Source organism: Balaenoptera borealis (genome assembly GCF_965194805.1).
Source record: "Balaenoptera borealis genome assembly, chromosome: 19".
Classification (NCBI taxonomy): domain Eukaryota; kingdom Metazoa; phylum Chordata; class Mammalia; order Artiodactyla; family Balaenopteridae; genus Balaenoptera; species Balaenoptera borealis.
In genome coordinates, this window is record NC_138878.1 from 65,392,184 (window position 1) to 65,411,406 (window position 19,223).

Genomic DNA, 19,223 nt, shown 5'->3' on the forward strand with positions numbered 1-19,223 from the left:
CTGCATGTATCAGTGTCCTAAGCTCTCCATATAAGGACACCAGTCCTATTGGATTAGGGCCCACCCTAATGACCTCATTTTCACTTGGTCACATCTGCAAAGACCCTATCTGCAAATGAAGTCAATTCTGAGGTCCTGGTGGTGAGGACCCCCAACATATACTTTCAGGAGGGACCCCTTCAACCCATAACAGTGTTTGTGTTCCAAACTGTTGAGTTTTCTGTCACTCTCTATGGGTTCATTGACATGTGACTTTGGGGCTGACAAGTAGCATGTAGTGGGTTTCTGGAGAGCACAAGTGACCCCTTTTCTCTACCCTGGAGTGCACAAATCACATCACAACGGACTCCAAATCAAAGTTGTTAAATTTCCAAACCTTTAATCCCAAATCAGACCACAGTGAGGTCAGACCCAGAGATTCTCTCCTCCCCTCTTCCCCTGTTTCCCTGAAGGAAGTCTCTCCCACCAGCGAATACATCCAAATCTGTGGAACAAAAAGCTCCAACTCCCTCCCAAGACCCCCTGACCCCACCCCCCCACTCCCCAGTTACCCCATCAGGTCCCCACCAGCCTTCCCTGGGGACCCTCGTTTGCAAAAATCCTCTCCCCGTCCCACTCCTAAGCAACCCAAATTTAGCCCCCGAGAAAAACATATTTACAGAGAAAAAAGATGAGGGCATGAGGGGCAGTTCTGTGCAAACAGCATGGGCCCCCAGGGCAGGGAGAACACAGTTTCTCTAGGACATGGGGCAAAAGATTCTGAGGGGCACGATGGAGAAAGGAGAAGGGTTTGGGAGTTGCTTAGAGAAAGCACAATGGTGGCCCTAGGTGGCCCTGTGCCCCCACTTGGGACAGAGGGAGCCCCAGGGCCAGGGAGGCAGGGTGAGCAGGAGAAAGAAGCCACTCCCCAGGATCAGGACCAGGCCGGCCCCCAAGCCACAGCCCAGAGACCAGGAGTATTCATAGGTCAGGGCTGGGGATGGGGGAGGCTCAGGGCTAACTCTCTGCAGCAAGGCTTGCACGGAATGGCGGAACACCTCCAGGCTGACCAGAAGCAGCAGGCCTGCGGGGAGAGGAGAACAGATGTGGCCCTCAGGCCCCTGGGGTCCCCAACGGAGGTCTGAGCCTCTCCCCCAATATACCCCATCACATGCTTACTCAGACAAGAAACCTGGGGGACCCCCTAGTGATAGGAACAGAGTAAAGGGACAAAGTAGGTGATTACATAGTTAATCCCACTAGGGGACTGTAAGTAAAGAAAAAAAAGCACGGGAGACCCCTGTAAGTTAATGGTCACTCAAGAAAGCAGGTTCGCTTAACCATAAAACCATGCAACAGAAGCCTGAGACATGCCCCCAGACGATGAAACAATGGTTGAATAAGACCCACATCCTGCCCAGAGAGCTCAGGAAGTTAATGATTCCTAACGCTCCTCGGCGCACATTAAAAACAAAAATATAAGGAAAAGTTGACATTATGCTGCAAGCTGAGACGATTCATCATATTTTAGTATATGTTACCGCCTTTTTGCTCATTTCCATTGTGCCATGACAGTCCCAGTTTGACCATGTAGGGACAAGAAAACTGTCCCGCCTGACTTGGAGGAGGAGCTGATGATGGAAGCTTGATGTCTACTCAAGAATGAGGAAGAAGGTGGTCTTCTCCCCCTCCCCATTTTTCCTTTGATTATAAAACTGTAGCCCACTAAGTTCTCGGCGTGGCACCCTCTAACTCACCCGCTTGTAAGGCGCACAAGCATCTTATTCTAATAAAGCACTTCTTATCTATCACTTGGCCTCTCGCTGAATCCTTTCTGTGCTGAGACATAAAGAACCGGAGCTCCTCAGAGCCCCCCGAGATGCATTTCTGCAATTTCACTAGCACCCCCTCAACAACTGCTTATTAAGCACCTACGCTATAGCAGGCACAATTTTAGAAGCTGGAGAGAAAGAAAGAACAAGACACAAATTCATAGAGACAGAAAGTAGAAAAGGTGGGTGCGGGGGTGGGGAGAAGGAATGAGGAGTTGGTGTTTAATGGGGACGGAGTTTTAATTGGGGAAGATGCAAAAGTTCTGGAGATGGATGGTGGTGATAGCTGCACAACCACGTGAATGGACTTAACGCCACAGAAGTGGACACTTACAAATGGTTCAGATGGTAAGTTTTATGTGAACGTGTCTTTCACCACTTAAAAAAAGAACAAAGCAAACCAAGGAAAAGTCAAATTAAGACTCCATTAAGACTTCAGTAAAGAGTGATGATGGAATCTAAGTTGAAACCGTAGAAGCAGAGAGCAGAACGGTGGCTGCCAGGGACTGAGTGGAGGGGAAAATGGGGAGATGCTGGTCAAAGGGCACAAACTTCCAGTTTGAAGAGGAATAAATTCTGGAGATCTAATATACAGCATGGTGACTATAGTTAATAATACTCTATACATAAAATTTGCTAAGAGAGTAGGTCTTAAATGTTCTCACTACAAAAAAAAATTTACTATGTGAGGTGATGAACGTGTTCACTTGTTTGATTGTGGTGATCACCTCATGATGTATATCAAAATATATCAAAACATCAAGTTGTAGGGGACTTCCCTAGCGGTCTAGTGATTCGGACTCAGCACTTTCACTGCCATGGCCCAGGTTCAATCCCTGGTCAGGGAACTGAGATCCTGCAAGTTGTATACCTTATATACAATTGTGTGTATATGTATATATGTGTGTGTATATATATATATATACACACACAATTTATACTTGGCCATCATATCCCAATAAAGTTGAAAAGAGAAAAGAGTGATGGTGGATTACAAAATGAAAAGAAAATCAGTCAAGTAATGCAATTTGATTAAAGAAAAAAAAAGGAACAAGACAGACAAAAGAACACTAACCTGACAGAACCTATGTTCTACTTGGAGGAGACAAATGGTAAACAAATAAACCAAGGCTTGCAAAACTCAAATGTCTCCAGGAGACAATGAGAAAGTACAAACAAGTGAGCAGGCAGGTGCGGTGGGGGCAATGGCAAAGCGTAGCCCAAACCCGGCTTCAGCCAACTGCAGCCCATCAGAAACGGCGACTCAGTGGACCAGATCTTCTGATTTTTCAAGAACAGCTAGCATTTTTTTAAACGATTATGATTTTTACGGGAATTCACCCAACCTTTAAATATTGGCTCAGAGAAATCTTTAGACACTGCCCGCCAAACAGCACATTTATGGGCCGTCGCTGGCCTGCGGGCGACCAGGTTGTAACTGCCAAAGTAAACACATGAGAAGACGGGATAATTTCAGACAGTGATGCACGCTAGGAAGGAGATAAAAACAGAGTGATGGGAAGGGCCGTGACATCCAGGGGTGGGGCTGGGACTTTACATGGTGTCATCAGAAAAGCCATTGGAGCTGAGACCCAAATGGACAAAAAGAAGCCAGCCACGCACAAAACAGCGATGGCTATTCTGGGCAGAAGGAACGGCTGGTGCAAAGGCTTTGTGGTAGGGTGGAGTAGAGTGTGTTAGAGGGAAAGAAAGAAAAGTCAGTGCAGCGGAGCAAAGAGGATGGGGGAGGGGAGGGTGGTGGGCAGTGGAAGCACAGAGGTGGGCGGAGTAAGATCACGTAGGACCCTCCGATGGTCACGCATGGCTCATGCATCCTGGCTGCCTCCCCTCTCAGACCCCGGAGTCTGACTTCAACCTTGATCTCTGACCTTCCTTCCTCCCTACACTCCCAGTTCCCCCATGGTTTTGTTTTTGTTTTGTTTTTTAACTTTTTTTAAACAATTAATTTATTTTATTTTATTTATTTTTTATTTTTGGCTGCGTTGGGTCTTTGTTGCTGTGCGCGGGCTTTCTCTAGTTGCGGCGAGCGGGGGCTACTCTGCGTTGCGGTGCGCGGGCTTCTCATTGCGGTGGCTTCTCTTGTTGCGGAGCACGGGCTCTAGGCGTGCGGGCTTCAGTAGTTGTGGCACCCGGGCTTCAGTAGTTGTGGCTTGCAGGCTCAGTAGTTGTGGCACACAGGCTTCGTTGCTCTGAGGTATGTGGGATCTTCCCGGACCAGGGATTGAACCTGTGTCCCCTGCATTGGCAGGCGGATTCTTAACCACTGTGCCACCGGGGAAGCCCTCCCCCATGGTTTTAAGTCAGGGGCCTGGAGAATACAGCCTGGAGTCTGCGTAACGTGGCTCAGTGGTCCCTTTGTGATCCCTTCTTGACCTCATGCAGGTCAGCATCAGGGTACTGGAGGTGGAAAAGCATCTGGACGAGGGAGAGACACCATCGAGTCCCCTTCATTCCACTGCTAATTCATGCATTCTCTCATTCAGTCAACAGATCTTAATTGAACTCTCATTATAAAATATATATAAAATACAAGAACAAAACTAGGGACTTCCCTGGCGGTCCAGTGGTTAAGACTCCGTGCTCCCAATGCAGGGGGAACGGGTTCGATCCCTGATCGGGGAACTAAGATCCTGCATGTCACACAGCACAGCCCAGAAAAAAAAAAAAAGACTAATGAAGGGGCTGTCCTCCTGGAAATTCACCCCAAAAGGGGTGATGGACAAAAATCAGGTAAATGTATCGATGTGGGCTGAACTGCATACCCCCAAAAGTTCACACATTGGGGTCCTGATCCCCAGTGCCTTGGAATTGACTATATTTGGAGTTAGGGCCTTTAAAGAGGTAATTCACTTAAAATGAGGTCATTAGGGTGGCCCTGATCCAGTATGTCTGGTGCCCTTATAAGAAGAGATGAGGACACAGGCAAGCATGGGGAAGGACCATGTGAGGACACTGGGAGAAGACAGCCTTCTACACGCCAAGGAGATTGGCCTCAGAAGGAACCGAACCTGCTGATGACATGTTGATCTCGGACTTCCAGCCCCCAGAACTGTGAGAAAATACATTTCTGGTGTTTAAGGCACGTAGTCTGTGGTACTTTGTTATGGCAGCCCTAGCAAACAAAGGCATACATAAATGCATAATTTCAGGTAGTGATCAATTCTATGAAGAAAAATAAGGCAAGGTAGGGACACAGCAGGGAAGAGGTCTACTTTAGACAAGGTGGCCAACAATGGTCTTTCTGAGGAGGTGACGTATGATCAGCGACTGAAATGATCTGCAGAAATGCGACATGGGAAGCGCTGGCGGAAGAGCATTCCAGGCTGAGGCGACAGCAGTGCAAAACGCTCTGAGGAGGGAATGAACTTGGAGGGTCCGAGAACAGCAAAGAGGTTAACATGGACAGAACAGAGAGAACAAACGGTAAGAGGTGAAGTCTCACGTAGCCAGGAGCCAGGCCACGTAAGACCTCGGAGCCACGTTATCCTAGTGGTAGAAATTCATCCGTGGCTTTCGATCTAGGTGGGAACCGCAATATGACTTATGGTTTTAAAATGTCACTAACTCCAACACAAGAGGCAGGTAGGATTTGACCGTGGGCTGTAGTTTGTGGAGCCCTGGCCTTGACACACTAGCTTTGCAAACAAGAATCTAACCAAATGCTCCCACATCTCACCTCTTCCACTAGACCTTATGAATGGGTATTATTATTATTATCCCCACTTTACAGATGGGAAAATTGAAGCCTAGAAAAGGGGCACGTGGGTTTGAGCCCAGCCAGGTCTACTCCAAGACTCTTCTCTTAGGCACATCACTTTACCTTCTCCCTGATCGAACCTGACTTCCCTCAAATGACCTAGAAGGGCCCACGTGACCTGGCCCCTGCCTGTTTCTTCAGCCTCCTCTCAGGCTGCCCTTCCCATCCTACAGCAGTATGGAGTAGGACTTTTTTCAGGACTTTATTTTTGTTTTATTTTATTTTTATTTTGTGGCTGTACCGCGTGGCATGCGGGATCTTAGTGCCCCAGACCAGGGATTGAACCCGAGCCTCCTGCAGCGGAAGCACAGAGTCCTAACCACCAGAGCACCAGGGAAGTCCCATTCAGGACTTTAAATGCACCCAATTTGTTCAAGCCTGGAGACCTTCGTGCTGCTTGGAATAACTGTCTGCTTACCCCTCCCTGAGCCCGCTGTACACATCCTCATTCTCTACATCCTTACTTGAATTACACTTCTTCTGAGAAGGCTTCCCTGACCACCACCAGTCAAGTCTCTGTTGGGTCTCCCTGTTATACATTTTCATTAGACTCTTTACTTTTCATTTATAGCATTTACCACAAGTGGTAATTGTTAACATATATTAATTTATATGAGTATTATTGATTTGCCTAATTTCTATCTCCTCCCTGGGTTGGAATTTGGGACTCCAACCCAAATCTTTTGACTCCCTGTTGATTTCCTGGTTTGTTTTTTAAATTATTTATTTATTTATTTATTTTTGGCTGTGTTGGGTCTTCGTTTCTGTGTGAGGGCTTTCTCTAGTTGCGGCGAGTGGGGGCCACTCTTCATCGCGGTGCGCGGGCCTCTCACTATCGCGGCCTCTCTTGTTGCGGAGCACAGGCTCCAGACGCGCAGGTTCAGTAGTTGTGGCTCACGGGCCCAGTTGCTCCGCGGCATGTGGGATCTTCCCGGACCAGGGCTTGAACCCGTGTCCCCTGCATTGGCAGGCAGATTCTCAACCACTGCACCACCAGGGAAGCCCTGGTTTGTCTTTTAAACCAGTATCCTCGTCACGCTCCATGCTCCAGCCTCACTGGCTTTCTTTCAGGACTCGAAATTCACCGAACTCTTTCTAGCTTGGTTACCCATACTTTGATGTTTTAAGCGTCATCTCCTCAGAGAGGCCTTCTCTAACTCTGCTTTAAATGAAGTGCCCTCATTATGCATTCTCACAGAACTCTACTTTTCCTTCATAGCACTTAACTGCAGTTTGTAACTGTGGGATGATTTGTATCATTTCTCTGTCCTTAACCAGATGATAATCTCGTTAAGGGCAGACACCTTTCTAATGAATAAATGAAAGACAGGGAATGACTGAATTTCCCCCTTTATTTAGGAAGCTCTCTAAGGCACAAAACAATAATAAGAATGTGATTACTAATCATTTCTATTCGAGTGTGCTCTTGAACACTCATATCTCCCTGTCTCCTTTATTTTTGTTTTTGTTTTGGCCGCGCGGAGCTTGTAGGATCTCAGTTCCCCAGCCAGGGATTGAACCCATGCCCTCTGCATTGAACCCATGCCCTCTGCACTGAAAGCGCAGAGTCCTAACCACTGCACCACCAGGGAATTCCCTCCCTTGACTCATCTTGCACCAAGCCTCTACTTCATTTGTTAACTAAGGTTACCATGTACCTTTGCGCAAACTTTGCCCCGCTCTATGCGCTGATCTTCATTCTGTTCACTCATCTTCTTTTAAACTTGCCAAGTCTTTTACAGACTACATATATGCTATTCCATCACCACTATTACCACATCAAGGGCATCACCATCATCACCATCATCACCTCCACCACAACAAACATCACCAACATTGCCACCACTACTGTCAACTCCATATTCTGACTGGATAATTTCTGTTCCTCCTTCGATTATCAGCTTAAATATCACTTTCTCAGGAAGTTTCTCTGACAAGCCCCCCTACCCCAGTGTGTACCCCTTATATGATTTATCATAACTCTCATCACAATTATAGTTGGATTATTATATGTGTAATTGTCGGTTACTGTCTATCTCTGTCAGAATCTAGGCTCTATGAGGGCAGACACAGTGTCTGTCTTATTAATCTTATATCTCCAGCCCTTAGCTCAGTGCCTGGAACATAGTAGGTGCTCAGTAGACACATGAAAGATAAATAAATGAAGCTTATATAGTTAATGACTTATCTATCCACCTTAGAAAACATTTGATCCAATGAGGGCTACATTTCACAAGAGGCAGAATTTTTTTGGACCCCCAACTCCAAAAATGCAACAGTTCTTGCAGACTCCAGGTCCAAATCTAAAAGAGTGTTTGGAGAACCTTCAATTCCCAGCCAACAACAGCGCTTGGACCATCCTCACATTTGAGCCTACTATAGCCCTTGTGCTTCCCAGCATGCAATGGTGCTTAGAGACCTGCCTCAACCTGACAGCATACAACAGTGCATGGGGACGTCCTTCAACGTCCCAGCTTGCAACAGTGCTTGGGGACCCTAGATTCCAATCTAAATAAGTCTTTGGAGACTCCCCAATTCCCAGTCAACAACAGAACTTAGAACTCTCCCATCTTTGAGACTTCTATAGCCTTTGAGCTTCCGCCAATTCCCAGCACACAACAGGGCTTAGAGACCCAACCTCCCAGCCTACAACGGGGCTTGGAGACCTCCCTCGACCTCCCAGCATGCAACAGTGCTTGGAAACCCAACTTCCCAGCATGCAACAGTGCTTGGAGACCTGACCTCCCAACATGCAATGGTGTTTGGAGACCCGACCTCCCAGCATGCAATGTCCTCAGTCTGCAGGCTCTGAACCCTCACCTGAGAGGCCAAAGCAGATGGCTCCAACCCGGAGCAGGAACTCTGCACCTTTGCTGAGCACCATGATGATACAGAGGCACCCCAGGGCCATGACTGCCAGGCCTAGCACTGCTATCACCGCAGCTGCCAGATTTACCTCTGTGAGGAGGGGAAGGGGAAGTAGAGAATACAGGATGTAGGGAGTAGAGAGAACTCCCATAGAGGGACCCAGAAGATCCAGGACTAGAGAAGAATTTTCAAGTAGAAGATCATCCAGTCCAATGTTTTACTTATACTGTTGAAGGAAGAACTAAGACTCAGAAAGGGTCAGTTAATTGCTTAAGGTCACAGAGCAAAGAAAGGACAGAGCCAGGATTAGAAGGAGATGGGAACTACCAAGTATTACTTATGATCTGGTCACCATTTGTTTACCGGTGAGGAAACTGAGGCAGTGGGGTGTGTGGGAGACAACAGAGAAGGTGGTACGTTACAGCGGAATGATCCAAGTCAGAACTCTCCCCAGCTACTTTCTAGCTGGAAGATTCTGGTAAAGTCACTGAACCTCTCTGAAGCCCAGTTTCCTCCTCTGGAAAATGAAGATCAAAATCTCTACTTGACTGCTGTGAGGATTAGAAATCACATATGTAATGCAGCCAGTGCACCACCTGGCACACAGCACTTGTTCCATATGTGTGCCCTGTGATTATTTTGCTATCCTAGGGGAGCACAGCGATTTGCCCAAGCTCACTTAGCACCAAGATAAAAAAGACAGGAGTGGAGAGGGTAAGTAGGTCCTCCATAAAGAGTCCTCCACTGTTTATGGAGGACCTACTATGTGCCAGGCACCATACTGCATGTCTTAGCTGCATCATTTCATTAAATCCTTACAAAGACCAGATAAGGTTCATGACATACCACAATTCCTTTACTGGTGGGGATATTGACATACTGGGGTGATGGAGAGACTGTGGTTAGAGTAGAAAGGGTAAAGTCTTAAAAGTTTTATTGTCCAGTATGGTAGACACTAGCCACGGAGGGTCTTTTCATTTTAAATGGATTTAAACTGAACAAAATTTAAAACTCAGTGTCTTAGTTGCACCGGCCACATGTGGCCAGTGGCTACCCTATCGGTCAGTGCAGATACAGAACATTTCCACTCTCATGGAATATTTTATTGAAGAGCACTGCTTTAGAGTTGGAATTATTTGGGTTCGAATCCTGCCTCTGCCTCTGCCACTTCCTGGGAAAATAAATTAAACCATTTATGGACTTGTGTTTTCTCATCTGGAAGATTAAGATAAAGCCCCTGCCCTGCAGGGTCATGGCAAGCACTGGAACTCTTATAAATGAAACACCCAGCGCTGTGTTTAGCATGTGGGAGATGCACACTTGTGAGATGCTAACGTACTATCCACAGAGAGGGGCTGGGACTTGCCCAGAGTGACACGGCATGCGGCAAAAGCAGAGCTGAGGCAGGAATGTTGGACACAGGGCTCTGGAGAACCACCTGTCTCCAAAGATGAGACCTCCCCAGGATTTAGGAGCTTGTGCCCACTCTGCAGCAAAGCAGAGAAGAAGACAGTGCTCTCAAGAACCCCTCTGGGATTAACAGATACAAACTACTATACATAAAATAGACAAGCAACAAGGACTTACTGTATAGCGCAGGGAATTATAATCAATACCTTTTAATAAACCATAATGGAATATAATCTGAAAAAAATAACTGAATCACTTTGCTGTATACCTGAAACGAACATAATATTGGAAATCAACTATACTTCAACTTACAAAAAAGAAAAAGAAAGAAAAGAAATCCTTTAGCGTGGTCAGCATATCCCCTCCACCGGGCGAAAAGTTCTTACCTTTCTTTGTGGTTCTCTGGAAGATGTGAGCATCCTCTCCCGTGGTGAAGAATTTAAAATAAGTGCAGTTTGCTTCTGTGGCAGCAGGAGAGAGAAAAAGAGAGGTAATGACATGGAGGTCCCTAGTGTAAGCTCAGGGCTGGACATTTAACATAGCTCACAATAACCTAGAAATATGAAATTAGCATCCCTGATAGACCGAGAGAAATCATGCTCAGAGAAGTAAAACCACCTGCTATCATAGGAGCTGGGATTCCAATCCAGAACTTTGAGGTCCAGATCTGTGGCCTTGAGTGGGTCATTGACCTCTCTGAGCTTCTAATTCTTCCTGTATAAAGTGAGTTAATAGTCTCTTTCCTAGCTCTGTCATATGAGTTTGTTTAGGGTCCAGTGAGATTAGAAATGGATAATCACTTTATTCAACAAAGCACCCCAAGATCCAGGCAGAAGGCTAACAGACTCAGAAGAGATTCCTATCTCAGAAAGGATTCATGTCCAGACTACACAAAGAACTCTTGCAGATCAGCAAGAAAAGAGAGATAACCCAATTGAAAAATGGGCAAAGGATATGAATAGTCAATTCATAGAAGAGGAAGCGTGGATTACTCACAAGTACATGAAGAGATTCTCCACCTCACCAGGGATCACAGAAATGCAACTTAAATCAGCAGGGAGATGGCACTTTAGATCAGTTAGATTGGCAAATATTAAAAGGATAATATCAAGCATTGGAAGGATAAGAGGAAACAGCTGGGGGTGTAAATGGGTACTAGTCTTTTTGGAAAGCACTCTGACATACTTTATGAAGTGAAGTATGTTTATCCCTATAACCCAACAGTTTCACTTCTGGGTATACATTCAGAAAAAAACCACGTGCAGGAACATATATGGGTTGCATGATGTTCATTGCAACACTGTTTATAATAATAGGGAGTTGGGGGCACTTCCCTGGTGGTCTAGTGGTTAGGACTCTGCGCTTCCACTGCAGTGGGCTTGGGCTCGATCCCCGGTCCGGGAACTAAGATCCCGAATGCCACACGGCGCAGCCAAAAATAAATAAATAAATAAACAGGGAGTTGGAATCAACCTAGGTGCCCATCTCTGTTGGAATAGACAAGTAAATGTGATGGATGCTTCCTGGGCAAGTCTCTGCAGCACACAGTAGCCACGAACTAGACTAACAGAAAGCAGCACGGAGAGATTTGAGAAACAGTGTTGAGCAAAAAAATCAAAAATAGGAAAAAATCTATAGCACGATATCATTTATGGAAATTAAAATACATACATATATAAAAAACTACTATATTTTCTAAGTTAAAATACATATTCATGGATGCATATCAAATGCATTAAAGAGATGAGTTAGGAAAGAATGAAAAAAAAAGAATAAGAATGTAAAATAAAGCACAAGAAGGATCTTGCAAAGGCTGGTAATGATTTTGTGGCATAAACTAAAAAGTATGATTCATCCAAATTTGTGTACTTGAAGTTCAAGAAATGCCACACTAAAAAAAGGCGCTTTCTAAATTGCATTTTAAAGCCAGAACTTCCCACAGAATTCACCTACTCCAACTTTTTCATTCCACAGATGGGGAAACTGAGGAGAGAACAGAAGGAAAGGGAGGAGAGAGGTCGAGAATAAGAGGGGTATAAGAAATAGGAGACAGGTCAGGTGGTCTGGGGAAGTGGAAAGGAACTTTCCGAATTGAAGGGGGATGCTGAGGGACAAGAGATAAACTCCAGAGTCAGGTGAGGTGGTGCGGGACACTCCACCTGGTACTCTCAAGGAAAGAAAAGGGCATGAGATGTCCTGGCAGGAGCAGTGGGAAATGTGAGTCCTTATCCTGCAGCAGCAAAAAGTAAAGGATGCTTCGTGCAGCAGAGCAAACGGTGAGGATGCAACCTGTCACAAGTCGGTGGGGGGAAAGCGGTCTTCCTCTACAAGGGAAATGGGAAGTCTCAACTAGAGAATAAGAAGGTGTGGTACATCTTTCTGAGAGAGTATGGGGTGTCTGGCATCCCATTTTAGCTACTAATGATTTAGGGCATCTTGTCTCTGACCCCAGAGGATATGGCATATCCCATTTGGAAAAGAGTAGGATATGGGTCACCCCCCTTTGGGATGTCCTTTGATGGGCCATGGGATGTGTGGGATATTTCTGAAATCTTGAAATTTGTGAGATGTCCTCTGAAGGGTCAGGATTGTGGGATGATGGTGATGGTCCTTTAAGGAGACTGAAGCTCTTTCTGACCATTAGGGAGACATCAAGGGATGTGAGGGACCCCATATTATGCAGTTAGGTGGGGCAGGACAGCCCCCCCAGTGCAGTGAGGACCTTTGGGACATATTTATGGACTAGTGAGATGCAATATAGTGTCGCTGTTAAGAACAGAGATGACCAGGAACCCTCCTACGCTGTTGGTGGGAATGTAAATTGGTACAGCCACTATGGAGAACAGTATGGAGGTTCCTTAAAAAACTAAAAATAGAGCTCCCACATGACCCAGTAATCCCACTCCTGGGCATATATCCAGAGAAAACCATAATTCAAAAAGATACATGCACCCCAATGTTCGTTGCAGCACTGTTTACAATCGTCAGGACATGGAAGCAACCTAAATGTCTGTCAACAGAGGAATGGATAAAGAAGATATGGTACATATATATAATGGAATATTACTCAGCCATAAAAAAGAACAAAATAATGCCATCTGCAGCAACATGGATGGACCTAGAGACTGTCATACTGAGTGAAATAAGTCAAACACAGAAAGACAAATATCATATGATATAGCTTATATGTGGAATCTAAAAAAAGGGTACAAATGAACTTATTTACAAAACAGAAGTAGAGTCACAGATGTAGAAAACAAACTTATGGTAACCAGGGGATAAGGGGGGTAGGGATAAACTGGGATATACACTCTACTATATATAAGATAAATAACTAATAAGAACCTACTGTATAGCACAGGGACCTCTACTCAATACTCTGTAATGGCCTATATGGGAAAAGAATCTAAAAAAAGAGTGGAGATATGTATATGTATAACTGATTCACTTTGCTGTACAGCAGAAACTAACACAACATTGTAAATCAACTCTACTCCAATACATTTTTAAAAATTTTTTTAAATTAAAAAAAAAAAAAAAAAAGAAAGAACAGAGATGACCAGGGTTCAAACCCCATATGACTAGCCTGGGCGCATAGACTGAGACATTTATATTTCTCGCTCCTCATTTTGGGGATGATAATAGGGTTGCTATGAGGATTGATGAGTTCATGCAAGTGAAATACTTAGAACAGAGCCGGGCACTACATTAGCACCTAACATTTTTTTATTACCAGAGCATCCTATTTCTCAAAAATTTGGGAACTTCCTGCTTGAGGCTCTGAGGGGTGAGAATTAGCCCGTCTGCACGCTGAGTGGGTGGCACCTCAGATAACAAGGGTGCTTGGCATCCCACTTTGCTATCAAGGGCTTGCAACATACTAATTTGGACCCTAGGGATGTCAGAGATCACATCTGGAAAAGTGAAGGAGGAGGGAAATCCCATCTGGAGCCCAGAGGGATAGGAGATCTTCTTTGAGGGGTACTGAGATTACAGGACATCCTTTGGAGAGGAAAGAGTGTTGTAGATGCCATACGGGTGATCAAGCATGCGACATCCTAAATGGGCTCTGAGGGGTGTCAGATAGTTTCCTTGGGTCAGTAGAGGCGAAGTGAGATCCCATTCCCGTTCCCTAGGGGTATAGGATGTCCCTCTGGTATAAGTTTAGGGCATGGCATGGCCTGTCTGGGAGAGTGAGAGGTATGGGATAGCTCTCTGGCATGGGTAGGGGTGAAACAGCCACTCTGTAGGGAAGTGAGGGGTGTCGAGGTGCCTGGAAGAGAAAATGAGAAGGGCTGGAGTGTCCAGTTGGGGAATTTGAGGTGGAATGGGTAGGAAACGAAGAAGATTTTCCAGGAAGCACAAGGTCTGCCCTGGGATGTTGGGAGGTGTTTGCTGAGAGCTGTTTGGTGGAACCCGTAGGAGGGAACAGCATAGACTGTACTTTGGGGTGGGCATCAAGGTGGTCTTTCTCCCCAGGGCCCACAGGATGGGGGTGCAGGCTGTCTCCAGGGTGGGAAGAGCAAGCTGACACCAGGAACCCAGAGTCTTCCTCTAAGGGTGCAGGCTGTCTCAGGGGCACGAGCGTTTCTGGGAGACACAGGCTGTCTGAGGGCACCGGCTGCTCTGGAGGTACAGGCTGGTCTAGGACAGACGGGTTTCGGGGAACAGGCTGCTCTGGGGGCAGAGGCTGGTCTAGAGCTACAGACTGGCCTGGGGGTGCAGGCTAGTTTGGGGGTACAGACTCCCTCTGTGCACAGTTTGTGCCTGGGGCAGAGGCTGTCCCCGGAGCACAGGTTGATGTGGGTAGGGGCGCATTCTGAGGGTGCAACCTCTCTCTCCTCGGGGCTCAGGCACGGGTTCCTCGGACACGGGATACAAGCCGTGCGCGGGGGCGGCGGCCGCTCACCTCCGGGCAGCTCCGCTGGGCCGCAGGTGTCCCTGCCCGCGGGCACGTCCGCCTGCCACAGTCGCTTGGTGCACATCTTCCAGAGCCCCAGGTGGGCAGCATCACAGACGGCACTGCGGTTGTCCCTGTAGGTGTTGAGTTCCACCCAGAACTCGGTGCCCACGGCCAGCACTGCCAGCGTGGCACCCACGGAGGTCAGCAGCAGCGCCAGCTTGATCTTCCCCTCGTGCTCAGGGGTCATGCTGGCCTTGCGCGCCCCGTGAGCTCGCCGCCGGCCCACGGCCCCCAGCCGGCGGTCCTCCTCGTGCATGAAGAAGTTGGACCACATCATCATCCTCGTCGCGGGCGATAGGGCCCAGGTGCAAAGGAGGCAGAGCTGAGGTGGGCTCCTGAGGGCGGGGAGTGGGGAGGGAAGCGCCTGGGGTCTTGAGGTGGGTGAGGGGCTCAGTTTCCACTGGTCTGTGAAATGGGAAGATCTGAATCCTCCCTGGAACCTCAAATGAGGAAGTCAGGTCACTTCTGGGACCTAGATCCTCTGCTGGGAACCCTCTGAGGTTCAGAGAAGAGCCTGGAGTACCCACAGAAGCTCAGCAAAGAAGATGAGACTAGAGATAAAGCTAGGTGCCCCCAGCCTCACGGTTAGAGCCTGGGTACCCAGGAGGGGGGCCTGAGAGCTCCAGAAGCAGGAGAACTGAGTGTCAGCTGAAGCTCTGAGGGGCTGCTCTGGGGTCCCCACTGGAGGGAGTCACCAAGGGGAAGCTGTGTTTCCTTGCGGGGGGGGGGGTGGGACTCCGAGCTTCCCACTAGGGCTCAGAGTTTGGGGCACACAGGAAGGGGAGCTGAGGTCCTCTCTGTGTTTGAGAGGAGATGCTTCCTGGCTTCTTTGGGCTCAGAGTCTGGGGAAGGAGAAGTTGGGTCCCCTCTGGGGTTCAGAAGAGGAAAAACTGGGGTGCAGGGAGTTCAGAAGGGGAGGTCAGAATTACTTCAGAGTCTCAGAGAGGCAGTAGGATTCCCCCAACTTTCACAGGGGGGACCAGCAGAGTCCTGGCTGGGGTTCAGAGACAGGAAGCTGGGGACCTGCTGGAATTCAGGAAGAGGGGAGTAGGGGGGTCTCCCTGGCCATTCAGAGAACAGACCAGAGAAGGTCTGCCCTAGGGGCTGAGAGAAAGGGGCTGAGGGGCACCCCCAAGGCTCAGGAGGGGGACCTGGGGTCCCTGCTGGGGCTCAGATGAAGGGGCTGTGGTCCGCACTGCGGCTCAGGAAATGGGGACCAGGTCCCCGCACGCGGTTCAAAGGACAACTGGGACCCGGAAGGGACTCGGTGTCCCTTTGGGATCACTCGGCTGCCCCTCCCCCGGGCTCCCAGGGCCGGCCGGGTCGGGACGGCTCCAGGCTCAGCTCCAGGCCAGGCGCCTCCCTCAGGCCTCCCACCCCCGTCTCCTGGGTAGGGACCCCTCTCGCTCTCCTGCCTCTGCGCGGCGCCAACCCCAGCTCCGCGATGCCTCCGAACCGTCGGTTCTGCACGCCACTGCTCGCTCCGCCCGCCGGCCCGGCAGCTCCGCTCACTCCCAGCCTCGCCCCCATCCGCCCACCCCCTTCACCATCGCCGGCTATTTCGGGCTTGACCCGTAAATAACACCCGCACCTGTTGCCGGCGCCTGTTGCCATAGGGATCCCGGGTATTTTAAGGAGACGAGGGGCGGGGAGAAGGACGGCTGCCCGGGGAGGAGGGGCTGGGGGCCAGGTCCCGACCCGCTGGAGACCGAAAGGACTTTTACTTCCTTAAGGGGCAAGGGCGGGAGCTGAGGGTCCCATCTCCCAGCTGGCGGGAGAGGGGGCAGGGCGGGGAACCAGGAGTTTTGGTCCGGAGCAGGCCTGGCTGGGAACCCGAACTGCTCGGTCCAGGGGAAGAGGGGCAGGGAGGCAGGACTCCTGGGTCTGAGGGAGGGGGAGCTGGGGGACCGGACCCCTGGGTCTGAGGGAGGAGGGGCTGGGGGCCCGGACCCCTGGGTCTGAGGGAGGAGGGGCCGGGGGCCCGGACCCCTGGGTCTGAGGGGGGAGGGGCCGGGGGCCTGGATCCCTGGGTCTGAGGGGGGAGGGGCCGGGGGCCTGGACCCCTGGGTCTGAGGAGGAGAAGACTGGGGCCCAAATCCCTTGCATCTTGAAGGATGGAAAGACAGAGTCCCGGGCTGGGGTCCTCCGCTCCCCAGGAGGTAGAAAGGGCCGGCCTCAGGGAGAAGCTGGTGTCAGGGGCGTGGGAACCAGAGCCACAGTCCTCTGCATCGAGTTTATTAGACGGGGCACCCCCGGGGGACCTTCCATGCAGTTTCAGCTCCCCCAGGGACAGGAACGGGGACAGCCGTGTGGAATGGCAGCAGGGCCTGATCTTTACCCCTTCACTCCCTCCCTCAGCCCCTCTGCGATGGCCCAGCGGGGGACCCACCTTTCACCAACTCCTTTGCCCATGGTTGACTGCTCCAGCCGGCCCGGTGCATCCTAACCCTCTCTGTCCGCCGGGCGTCCTGTGCTGCTTCCGTTGGAGCATGCATTGCCCTGGGATGTGATTGTGATCGTGTACATCTGTGTCTGGCTCTCCCATCAGCCTCTGGCAGGGCTCGGGTGTAAGAGAACCCCATCTCATCGTCCTCAGCACCACCCAGCCCAAAAGGCGTACACAGGAGGCCTTAGGAAGTGTGCGTAGGTGATCTGCATGAGTGAATGAATGGGCAAATGGATGGATGGATGAAGGGAGATGGTGACACACAGACATCCCCTCCCAAGCTAGGGAAGGACCCCCCTTCAGAGCACACCTCCCTCTGCATTCTGATTGGCCGCACTGCCTGTCTTCGGATCTGAGTTTCCAGCTCTGAGATTGCAAGGCCTGGTGCCTGGAAGGCCTCGGGGACTATTTCTTAAATGAATGAGTGAAACCTGTTCTTTCCTTCACCTCACCGGGTATTCCCAGGCCTTGGCAGGACTCAGAGGGGAATCTGAGAAAGTGCCTGGTGCTGACAGCAACGTGAGATGGGAATTGGGCTGGGTGACATCCACCAGCGTCTCCATTCTGAGAAATCAGACACCTTCCTGCAGTACCTCTGCCCTGCCTCCTGAATCCATCTTCCCCTCCCGGCCCTGGGCCTCCCCATCTTCCTCAATCTTGCCTGCTGTAATGGCTCTCTCCTCTCGGGGGTTATTTTTCTTTCTTCCATCTCCCCGTCTGCCAGCCTCCCTTTCTCTCCTTTCACAGAAAGGGTATGAACTTTCTTTGGTGGGAAAGTTCTTCTCACTTTCATACCAAAAGGATGGCTTGGCCTCCCTTTCCCTCCACCTCCCCTCCCACAATCTCTTCCTTCCACTCACTCAAGCAAAACTCCAGTCCCTACCGCTGCACGGCGATGACCTCGTGTCAGGGTCATGTTATCTAACCCGTGGCTACTTTGCTGGTTCCCACGGATCCTTTTCTGGTTCTCAGCACTGGTCTCTGCCTACTTCATGGTCACTCCTTGCCCCCTTAACTACATCTTCCTCCCCGTCCCCCACCATGCAGATGCCCCCGAGTCTCTGGCCGGGTTCTTTCTCTGTCGTCCACACTCATCTCCTAGGTCACCTCATCCAGTCCTGAGACTTTAAATATGCTGTCTCCTATATGCGGATATTTCCAAAACTTATATTTCCAACCACGACCTCTCCCCCAAGCTCCAGTCTCACATATCCAACTGGCTACCTGATACCCCAGCTTGGGTTTCTCACAGGCCTCTAACTTGTCATGGCCCAAGGAGGATGCTTGACTCCTCCCACCTGATCCCTTCCCCCGGTGACCCTTTTCCAGGCAACACACAGCAGCACCACCCAACTTCACACAGTTAAGAGAGTTTTTCTCTTCTCTCTCTTTGGTTTTTCTTTCCCTCCTCTGTTACATCCAGTTCGCCACCACCACGGGCTTTGCCTCCAAAATCCCATTTCCTGTTCTTCCATTTTTCTCCACCCTCACCAGTTCCACATTGGTCCAGGCCACCATCAGCCTCAACTAGCCAGGGACGACAGCCTCTTAACTCCTTACTTCCACCTTCACTCCTAAATCTATTCTCAGCACAGCGACGCGGTTCTGTTATTTTGTTTTGTTTTTATAAATCAAAATAGGAGCATGTCATTCCTATGCCCATCCCACTGAGTCTAGAATAAAATTCCAATTTCTTCCCAGGGCTACAAGCCCCCACGTGACGGGCCCCCAGCGCACGCTTCTGACCTCACCCCAATTTTCTCATCCTTGTTCACCTGCTCGCCATGGGGCCTCCTCAATAATCGGCGACTCCTCAGGGCTTCTGTGCTGTCTCTGCTTGGCCAGAATGCTTGTCGAGTGCCTTTACTTCTCACAACCCACTGCTGTTACTGCTGCAGTGGGTTCTTCCTGAGGCTCCTCCCCTAAAGTCGCCACATCCTGCTTTGC

General features: G+C 49.4%; 1 protein-coding gene across 1 annotated transcript; it reads right to left on the bottom strand.

Moving 5' to 3' along the window:
• Nucleotides 1-353: 353 nt before the first annotated feature.
• Nucleotides 354-16,366, bottom strand: CACNG6 (calcium voltage-gated channel auxiliary subunit gamma 6). The gene is made up of 4 exons (XM_082368310.1): nt 14,777-16,366; nt 10,254-10,328; nt 8,410-8,547; nt 354-1,063 (listed from the first exon to the last, which is right to left on the bottom strand). Exons 1-4 carry the CDS (start codon nt 15,108-15,110, stop codon nt 825-827), a joined length of 786 nt encoding a protein of 261 aa, XP_082224436.1. The 5' UTR covers nt 15,111-16,366; the 3' UTR covers nt 354-824.
• Nucleotides 16,367-19,223: the final 2,857 nt, after the last annotated feature.

What these genes read in the sequence shown, in the direction of transcription:
- CACNG6 (XM_082368310.1), bottom strand. Translation starts at nt 15,110, where the DNA reads ATGATGATGTGGTCCAACTTCTTCATGCACGAGGAGGACCGCCGGCTG. An exon ending in CCCAGCGGAGCTGCCCGGAG is followed by an intron (nt 10,329 to 14,776) that starts GTGAGCGGCCGC and finishes CTGCTGCCACAG; the next exon opens with AAGCAAACTGCACTTATTTT. An exon ending in CCAGAGAACCACAAAGAAAG is followed by an intron (nt 8,548 to 10,253) that starts GTAAGAACTTTT and finishes CCCTCCTCACAG; the next exon opens with AGGTAAATCTGGCAGCTGCG.